The 10,200-nt window shown below is 39.3% G+C and overlaps 1 protein-coding gene across 1 annotated transcript; it reads right to left on the bottom strand.

The window, feature by feature from the left end:
- Positions 1-291: 291 nt before the first annotated feature.
- On the bottom strand, positions 292-9,993 carry LOC128021418 (keratin, type I cytoskeletal 18). Its single transcript, XM_052608549.1, has 9 exons — positions 9,918-9,993; positions 8,275-8,672; positions 7,671-7,753; positions 7,422-7,578; positions 6,174-6,338; positions 3,708-3,833; positions 2,355-2,572; positions 2,192-2,220; positions 292-790 (listed from the first exon to the last, which is right to left on the bottom strand). Exons 2-9 carry the CDS (start codon positions 8,665-8,667, stop codon positions 675-677), a joined length of 1,287 nt encoding a protein of 428 aa, XP_052464509.1. The 5' UTR covers positions 8,668-8,672; positions 9,918-9,993; the 3' UTR covers positions 292-674.
- Positions 9,994-10,200: the final 207 nt, after the last annotated feature.

Here is a 10,200-nt window from a genome sequence, read left to right as displayed (position 1 = left end):
CAACAAATTAATAAAAATAATTAGATTTAAACTAAATAACGAGCCCTTGTTGTATAAGCTGATGAAAACATTTTGAATAAAAAACCTTAAGATAGATCAATGATATGGTAACTTTAAATATTAAGTAAACTAATATTAATATAGTGTTTCTGCAAAGAACTACATATTGAAAACGCATGCATTTAAATATGTTTATTTAAAAAAAATATCTGGTGTGCATATGTGTGAATAAAGTGATTCTTGTACTTTGGATAAAAAGACTAAAAGTCATAAATGGTCACAAAAAAATGCAGTTGTATGATTTTATTACAGATAAAGAGTGAAAGAGTGAAAGAAATGACAGAAAAGCAACCTCTTAAGTAAATAAATTCTTCTCACACTACACTATTTAGAAATAAATATTGCATGCAGAAAGAATAAAGGGTTTTGGTCTGATAAGTCCCTAAAAGCAATAACAGGAGCACTTGTTTCTTCTTCAGTTTCAGCTCTAAATCTGATGGCGTTCCTAGTCATTTCAGCTCTTTTGTTGCTTGAGAAAGGAAAGACGATATCTTTGAAAGGCTGGGAATGAAACAAAAAATCAGGGGCTCTGTGGGGGCCCAAGGTAATGTGGCTTCCAAATGAACAATAGAAGCTTTTATACAGAGAATTCCACAGACAGACTTGTTCTTGTTTTACTTCTTCGCCTCCTCAATCTGCTCAACTTCGCTGGATTCGTCCACCACTTTGCCATTGATCATGGTTTGTGTTACCACCTTCACTATCTTACGGGTCCGAACGTCAGGCTCCTCTGCGGAGAGAAAGACAGAGTGATATGTCAGATTCTGGACTGTAGGCTCTGTTATGAGAGCTGCCTCTGTTTGGCAGCGTTTCACGTGTGGAGCTCAGGTGAGAGGACAAACGCACTCCCAGAACATTCCAGAGCTGATGAATGTTTACCCCACAGTTCAGATATACTTCATCATCAAACTCAATATCATACTGCAGTTCTGAATATCAGGAAAGTTGTCTTTCTAAAGAATTAGGGCCATTTGTGTCCCTCATACAGTAGAAAGATGTATTGCTAAAATTATTTATTTAATATAACATCTTTATTAGAAAATATGCACATTTTGATTAAAACAAATCCACTGCAGCTCAAAAGTTTGGGCAAAAACATAAAAGTTTATATATATATATATATATATATATATATATATATATATATATATATATATATATATATATATATATATATATATATATATATGCATTAAATTGTCAATTTCAAATAAATGTTGTTCTATTAAACATTCTATTTATCAAAGAATTATGGGAAAAGCAATTATCAATTTACACAAAAATTTGTTTTTAACCCTTATAATAATGACATTTGTATATTCACCGTCAGATTATCATATTAGAATGATTTCTTTCATGACTTCATTATGTTACTTGCACAAGTATTATCCAATTAATCATAAACCTATCAACCCTGTTACCTTTATTATACATTTAGCATAATTATTATCCTTTAACTGGCTATAATTTACATGGCGGAATTATTTAAATCTTCAAAATGCATTTAAAAACCAGAAAACTGAGTGTTTTGACTATAGGCACGAGTTCACAGGCACAACAGAATGTAATAATCTTATAACAGTTTAATACACAAGACATTGTGTTATGCTCATGTAGTGCCAAACTTACAGTCATTTTAAAAAGAAAACTCAGAGATTCTATAGTATGCTCTGTAAATATCAATAATGCAGAGAGAAGATAAAATCACGATAATATGGAGTTCTTATCCAAACCAATTAAATTCATTTATGCAATATTTATTAGAGTTTTTATTGCAAGAATTTCTAAACTCACAATCCTGAGCACTGAAGATGTAACATAAGTTTATGTGCATAGAACGTCTAACACATTAAAAACTGTGTTTCGGCATTGCAAAAAACACATTAGTTCATTAGTCAGAGAGATCTTTCATGTTGGCATGTTTTGCACTTAACATTGTAAAAAGCTCCATTCTCTCACTGAGAGAGAAGCTGTATTGCATACGTGGGCTTGTTTTAGCTTCTTTTCACCAGATGCACTAACTAAGAGTTTTTATTGCAAATTTGTCTGCAATGTTTGTTGAATATAACTTGTAAGATCAGTTTGTGCATATAGTGTTTGCTGAATGTGTTCAGTTTTAGTGGGTACTCACTCTTGGGGGGTGGAGGGGTCTCTTTAACCCTGCGAAATAAAAAAAGAAATCTGATGTAATTATGAAAACAGTCATTAAGCTGCAAAAGTCCCAGACACCAATATTAGTGTCACACACACACAAAGAGACTGGAAGGACACTGCGGTGAGTAAACTGGACTCACGTCTCCTCTCCCTCCAGCAGTCTCCTGTAGGTTGCGATCTCCATCTCCAGGTTCTGCTTGATGCGCAGGAGCTGCTCGTAGTCCGTCTTGTTGCGCTGCATGTCCAGACGCAGCTGTGACAGGTTTTCCTCCAGCTGGGCCAGGGTCGCCTGCAGCCGCTCCATCTCCAGGGTGTACTTCTGCCCCGTCTCACCCAGGTTACCCTCTAGAGCCGCCACCTGAGAGAGGGGTGATGGGAAACTGTTAGTCGAAGCCATAGCTGAGCTCATTAATGTACTGTATGAGCCAGTGGTGCTCAAACGGGAAATGCATGTTTGAATTTAGATAGATTTCTGGATCCGGTTTCCACAATATATTTAAAATGAAAAAACCTTTGAAAGCTAACTCCGTTTGGACACACAGCTTCTCATTTTTTTGTTGTTGCATGGTTTCTAAACGAATTGTTGCATGATGTAGAGTGCTACATGCCAAAATACATAGAAATGTGCATATGTGGGTCTTTCTGAGTGTGTTTAGTGAATAATTACCATGTAAATGAAGCTATCCCATCATTAAATAAGTCGATCCTTTTTGCATATAATCATGTTTAAACTGCCAACCACCAGTTAGTGATAAGGTGAACTGTCAGGACAAGGAGGCTTTTTAGCTACTGCTGTTCACATGCTGATGAAGTAGTAAAGCGTTATACAAACACATACAGACCACTATTCCGGCAAAAATGCATTCTTATAGAGCAGCTTGAACATTCATTTTGTGTTAGACTGAGGAAAGAAAGTCATACAGGTTTGGAACAACTTGAATTTTAATTATTAGGGGACTAAAGGGTGCCTTTATACATCTACTTGCACCCTCAAAATAATTGTACCAGCAGAGAAACTACTACAGATCTACCCCTATGTGAACTTACGTCTTAGCTTATATACACACAAGTGTGAGCTGTTTATAGTAACTACATGTGAGATGCTGGGAGTGATCTTGGACTGGCATGAGATTCGAAGGTCATGAAAACAAGCAAACCTGTTTCTGAGTGAGTATTCTGATGGACAAGTTCCTCTTTGGAGATCTATTACATGTGTATTGCTTTTAGTAGGATTTCTACTGACCCCTTTTTCACGACATAATCCAACAACAAACTGTGTCTGTGCTTCTCGCCGCTCACATTTGACTTGTGAAAGTAAGTAAAGGCATGCGATAGAGCATTGTGGCCTGGGTCATTCGTATAACCTCAACATAAAGGGCAGGGTTTTACTTTCCAGGGCCGAGCTGAAACTGTATCTGCTTTGGTCACGGCTCTAGAGGTTCACTCAGGGAACAGAAATGGTCTTTAAAAGGTTCCTCCTGCCTGGTTCTGACCTGTTTGTGAAGGCTCTCCAGTTCCACTTCCAGTGTCTGCAGAAAGCGTTGCCTCTCGGTCAGTTCACTCTGAGCCCCTCTCAGAGCTTCATTACTCTCGCGCACCTGCATCTGCACCATCTCCAGCTACACACACACACACACACACACACACACATACAAGTGGGTGGGTTACAAAAGTGTTCTGCGTGCAAGGACCGCATGCAACATAAGAAAGTAACACATCCTGCTAAAGTCTTTTTTGATGATGAATCAGTTGTAATAACATGGAACATTAATATATACTGTATCTTGGGTATCATGTACATACTTTGTTTTAAAAAAAAACATTGTATGGTTTTCTTGTGTACAGAGCCCCACACATGAGACACAGGAAAAATATAAGGCTAAATCGTGTCTAGGATTTACTAATTTTTTCCCTTAATGTACTAAAACGTGCCCACGATTACTATAGCGTTCCCTCGATTTACTATTGCATTCACTCGATTTATAAATTGTGCGCACGACACAATTTCAAACAAATCGAATCAAGCAAACGCAATAGTAAATCGAGCGAATGCAATAGTAAATCGAGCAAACGCAATAGTAAATTGAGGGAACGCTATAGTAATCGTGTGCACATTTTAGTATATTGAGGGAACGAATTAGTAAATCCTGCACACAATTTATTTATTTTTTCTTGCATGTAATGTGCGGGGCTCCGTACTCGTGCAACACACAATGAAATACAAATTTTTTTTTTAAGTACCTTGAAATAGCAGATTATGGTTCATTGTGGCTCCATATGAAAAAATAATAATAATAATAATAAAAAAACACGGTAATGCAATTTTATTAATTTTTATTTATTTATTTTTAAGAACCTTATGTCAATTACAGGGGTCAAAAATATTTTGAAGTAACTTGGAATACAATTTTAATATTTTTGTATTACAAAAAATATCAAGATAGGAGATATAACACAATTAGCTTACAAAAAAATACCATGGTATCACTATGGTACAAAAACCGGCGATAATAAATTATAATATATTGTGGTTTAATAAAAATAAAATTAATAAAAATACTAGGGGTGTAACGGTTCACAAAATTCACGGTTCGGTTCGATACGATACACTGATGTCACGGTTCGGTTCGGTTCGGTTCGATACGTTTTAGATACAGCAAAATGTAAAAACATCTCAACTTTTCAGAATGCCGCAAGCGCACCGCGGGTCATGTGACAAGAACCAACCAATCAGCTTCATCCTTTCCCGTAACAACGTTGAGAGCTCAGCCAAGATGAAGGAACAGCTGATCATAGTTGTATATGGATTGCAATTTTGAAATAAATTCAGTAGCAGAGCTACTGCAAGCGATTTTTAGAGCTGCAAATCCATTTATCCTTCGCTGAAATTTCCGCGTCTCATGGAGAGAGCACGTCATTGTTGCTTAGCAAAGACAGACGCCTCAGGAGCGCTTCTGCCCGAGCGCTTTGGAAAGGAGGAGAAAGACGTGCTTAGCGTTTTCCATGCGTTTTTAGGCACGATATGTGAACGGCCCCTAAGGCGCTCGCTCACTCAGCACGCGCTGAAGGCTCGTTGCAAAATGTCTAATGCATTTAACAGACCAGAAATATAAGATCCTAAAATAACCAACAGGTCTGGTGTTTGGGTTGGATTCCCTGTAAGCTATAGTGTCTAAATGCTGCAGGGATAGTTTGCTGCGTGCATGTTTCTCCTTTTTTTCGTCTTTTCCCAGATAGTACTGACGCATATATCCCAGATATTCCCGCTGTTTTTTTTTTTTTTTTTTTTTGTAATCCCGCTGGTGTACCCTGTCATGTTGCAGATGCGACATACCGTTGTTTTTTTATCCACCACTCTCTTGCCATCACCATTATAGCTTAAAGGGAATCCAAAGTGCACCCAAACACCAGACCTGTTGGTTATTGGAGGATCTTCTCATTTCTAGTCTGTTAAACGCATTGGCTATTTGGCAACGAGCCTTCAGCGTGTACTGAGTGAGCGAGCGCCTGCTGAGTAGCCTAACATAAACATATAAGATGGTGTTTTTTTCTTCTTCGGGAGTGTCAGGGGCGTTGCCTGTTACGTTGTTTGGGTTATTGGGCTACCTTGTTGAACGCATATCATTATATTTCTTTCTCTCTCTTTTTTTTTTTTTTTTCAAATATAATTAATTACTCCAACGAACCGTTCGGTATACATAATGCGTACCGCGTACCGAACCGAAAGCGTCGTACCGAACGGTTCAATACGAATACGCGTATCGTTACACCCCTAAAAAATACCATAGTACATTACTACCATAGTGTCCATAAAGGTATTTATACAGTATATATAAAAAAACTTAAGTGATAGTTAAGTACCAAGGTGTTTTTATCAGTGAAATGTGATCTGAGTTTGAGAAACTCTTTACAGGAGCTTGCAGCCATAGTTCTGCTTCTGATCCTCTGGGAACACCAACCTTTTTACGGTACCAGCTCTCAGCTTCCTCCTTGTTCTTCTGGACAATGCCTTCGTACTGAGACCTGAGGTCAGAGAGAACCGTCCCCAGCTCTGGCCCGCGGGCCGCATCCACCTCCACACTCACTTCCTCTTGGGCGACCCGGCCTCTCACGCTGTCTATTTCCTGCAGACACAGTGGGAAACTAAACAAACTGTCTGGTAACTTTCTGTGGAACTAACAAAAACTGTTAGTCTTTGACTAATAAGATATTTAACATGTTTAGATAGGTAAAATGTGCGTGTGTTTCATGTTTGAACATGGGGGTGTGGACTGTGTGGTGATTAGAGACTGCAGAGTGAATGCTGGGAACTTGATACCATGTGGTGGCGCAAGGTAGGTGGAAGTTACTTCATTATTAAGTTCTTCTCAATGAATATTTAATAGTGTTGATCTCATGTTCCTCACAAGGAGAGTATGCATGTGCTTCTCACAGAAACAGACAAATACACCATATATATTTTGAATATTCTACAACTATGACACCACGCCCTTCCTTCAACATAAACCCAGAGTCTATGCGTGAGAATGGTACTGTGCCTCCTGAGTATTGTTTTTTACCTGTTGGTTTGTGGGTCATCAATGCTCCAGTTACAAGTAATGCTTAAAACACAGTCTATGCAAACTGTCACATCAACTATTGTCATTTCAGAGCTAGAGTTTAAAGAGTATCTCAAGCAAAACAAGCTCCCTCAATACCTAAATCTGGTTCAGTGGCACAGATGTTTAATAGGAACTCTACCTCTCTTATGAACTGGGACTTATTAGCTTCAAATTAACACAAGAATTCAAGTATTCGCACACTTTATTTGAACTTGGAATTTGCTGGCCAAGGGTACGCATCTTTGTGTAGCTTTGTAAAGCAAGTTTCTGGGCTAAAAATGACAACACTTGGCTGAGTGCCCGGAGGTTAGCTTTGAGCCACATCTTAGATTTCATGAGACAAAAGAACCGCATGGATTGGGTTACAAATGACTCCAAGTATGGACAGTAGAGGTCAACGCTTGAGAGGGTTTGACAAGGGTTTGACATGCATGTCAAAGAGATTCTGTCAAATGCATGTCAAAGAAAAAAAATGCTTATTTGCTATAGAAGAACCATGTTTGGTTTCCAAAGAGCCTTTCAGTGAACAGTTCCAAAAAGAATCATGTTTTTCTTAATGTGAAGAACATTTAATAATCTTGCCATGTTTCCACGTGGAGCTCTTACCTCCTCATGGTTCTTCCTCAGGAAGTAAAGCTCCTCTTTCAGGCTGTCCAGGTCACCACGGAGGGTGGCAATGATCTGGTCATGATCTGACTTGGCTTTCTTCAGGGCCACACAGTCCCGCTCCACTGACTGACACATCGCACTCTCCGTCTCCCATCTGCAAGCACGCACCAAGTCAAAACCCCCTGAAGTCCCTCAACGGGATGTTTCAAAAATAGCTTTGGTAAGTGCAAGAAGTCATTCACTCACTTGATTCTGAAATCATCTGCAGCCAGCTTGGCGTTGTCGATCTCAAGCATGATCCGAGCGTTCTCCAGAGTCTTCTTTCTTACCTGTAAGGTACACAACATGAATGTGAAGGTGCACATAATGCCTTCATCTCAAACACACTGAAACCACCAGTTAAGTGGGAGTGTAATTAAATATTCAACATGGCATTATGCATGGACCAGGAGTGTGCAGTCCTGCTCCTGAAAGTTCATACAGAGTTTGTCGCCAACCCTAATTTAACACACCTGGAGCAGCTAATCGAGAACTTTAGGATTGCCCCAAACATTCAAGCATGTGCGTTGAAGCAGGTAAAAGCCTGTACCTAGTACTGTTTCGACTAATAGCCACCCCCTTTTACAATGCTATTTATTCAGATCCAGGAACTTTCCATTTTTGTTAAAAGGTAACCGTTCAGTTTAATGGCAGGTCATTATTTAACTAGTGTGTCTGGTACGGCTAATGATCAGAGACATTGCTGAGCAGACTTTCAGACTTTGTGTATACCCACTGTACACATCACGAGGCATGCTAACAATCTTTGCTTTCATTACGTTGAAAGACCTTAAGGGCATTGCCCACATACTTCCTGTTCCAGAGCATGGGCTTGGGCCATCATGGAGTCAATATCATGTCCTTTGGGCACACGGTCCAGCATCAGTTGTTTGATCCTCAGCTCCAGGTCAGCGTTGGACTTCTCCAGAGAGCGGACCTTGTCTAGGTAGCTGGCGAGTCGGCTGTTGAGGCTTTGCATGGCCTCTTTCTCATTGGTGCTGTTGCCATGAAGGCCATTGAAGGACAGATTGCTCGGGCCGTTCAGATCTGACATGCTCATGGAGGCAGAGCGAGACAGAGGCTTGGCGGAAGTGAATGAGACGGCGGCTTTGGATCGGGCACGTCCACTGTCCCTCAGAGACATGCTGGTGAAAGAGGGCTGCCGGCCCAGAGAGAAACTCCGTACGGACAGACTGGACGACATGACCTCTGCGGACAGAAGGAGATGCATTTCATCACATACCCAATATTTCTGATGAATGACTATAACCAAAAGTTAAACAATAGTCTTGTTTTTAAAATATCACCAGAGCCTACATTTAAGAAATGGATTGTGCAACAGAGTTCAATTTAAAGAGACAGGCTACTTTGAGTATATCCAAATGTGCACAACGTATACACCACTAAAGAAATATGCTTTTAGAATAAGAATAAAAATAAAAAAACCCATTATTGCCACATTTTGAGAAACCTTTGCAGAAAAATACTAATGTTTGGTTTAGAAGAACATCACACATCTCCACCTAACCTCAAGACATCCGGCTTAAAATGCTCTCCTCACAAAAGCACTTTTTAAAAGAAGCTTTTCAAGCCCAAAAATGTCCATTGCTCCCCCATGCTGGATTTTACAGCTAGGAGTAAATGTCCAAACTCTGTAAAAAATGACTTCTCGACTCTGAGCTGTTTAAGAGAGTTGGTTCACACCTTTCTAATCCATTTATCTCCTGCCATGAAGTGATAACCGTCTGACAACCTGCTAGTGTTAAAGCTGAAGGAGCTCTTTATGCTGATCTGGGACCAGAATCCCAAACTCTGACAGGGATGAATGTCAGGCGTGAATCTCACAAAGAAATGTCAGTTTATACAGTATTTCATAAAAATAAAAAAAAATCAAGGCTATTTTTAGGATCATTAATAGGGTGCATTAACATAAAATGTAAGAAAAATGTAAGATATTTTGCATTGAAACATTGTTTCCATGACAGTTAACCACATTTAAGTCCCCGAATGTGTATTACATGCACATGCAATACACATATATATATCTCAGTTGCAGAAATTGTACCAATTACTTCATTTAAAATGCCTGTGCAATCCTTTAACATTTCACGTTTTCTGCTCAATTAAGTGTTAAGAGCGTCAAACAATGCACAAAACGTCACTGAATGATAAAAATAGAGATCACATGACATGACATGACGGACACTGCATTGTTGCTTTCATCAAAACATAAACCTTCTTCTGATGTGAGGCTTGTTGTGTTGGAGACTATGCCTCTTGTGTTGTCTTTATAATACAATTACTCCGAACAAGACATTTTTATGTGTAACTGAATATAAATGTACCCAATTGAATGTGAATCACAACATATATCATTTCATTTGATTTTACTAAGAGGCTGGTTTATATGTGGTTAGGCTACTGCGTGAGAAAAGAAGTGAAGAAGTCTCATACCTGTTGTCTTAGCGGTGGATGACGTTTTCTGCGCTGTGTGATGTGAGGAGTGTTAAGCTGTGGTCAGTTCCTAAAGGTGCCCTCATATAGAGCTCAGGATGGGGGCGGGGCTTATCCTACACCTGAACACCTGTGGGAGGAGCCTACCTGACTCTCTCTCAAACTCAAGCTGTTCACACAAGAGTAACTCAAGACACCAGAGATCACGGCATGAAATATTCAACAGGTTTCTGGTGTAACGTGAACAAAGAGAGCGAAAAACGAAAAACAAAGGCTGCTCTGT

Source organism: Carassius gibelio, chromosome A10 (assembly GCF_023724105.1).
Source record: "Carassius gibelio isolate Cgi1373 ecotype wild population from Czech Republic chromosome A10, carGib1.2-hapl.c, whole genome shotgun sequence".
NCBI lineage: Eukaryota > Metazoa > Chordata > Actinopteri > Cypriniformes > Cyprinidae > Carassius > Carassius gibelio.
This window is presented reverse-complemented; position numbering and strand designations above follow the sequence as displayed.

What these genes read in the sequence shown, in the direction of transcription:
- LOC128021418 (XM_052608549.1), bottom strand. Translation starts at nt 8,667, where the DNA reads ATGTCGTCCAGTCTGTCCGTACGGAGTTTCTCTCTGGGCCGGCAGCCC. An exon ending in TGAGGAAGAACCATGAGGAG is followed by an intron (nt 6,339 to 7,421) that starts GTAAGAGCTCCA and finishes CTGTGTCTGCAG; the next exon opens with GAAATAGACAGCGTGAGAGG. An exon ending in AGAGCTGGTACCGTAAAAAG is followed by an intron (nt 3,834 to 6,173) that starts GTTGGTGTTCCC and finishes GTGTGTGTGTAG; the next exon opens with CTGGAGATGGTGCAGATGCA.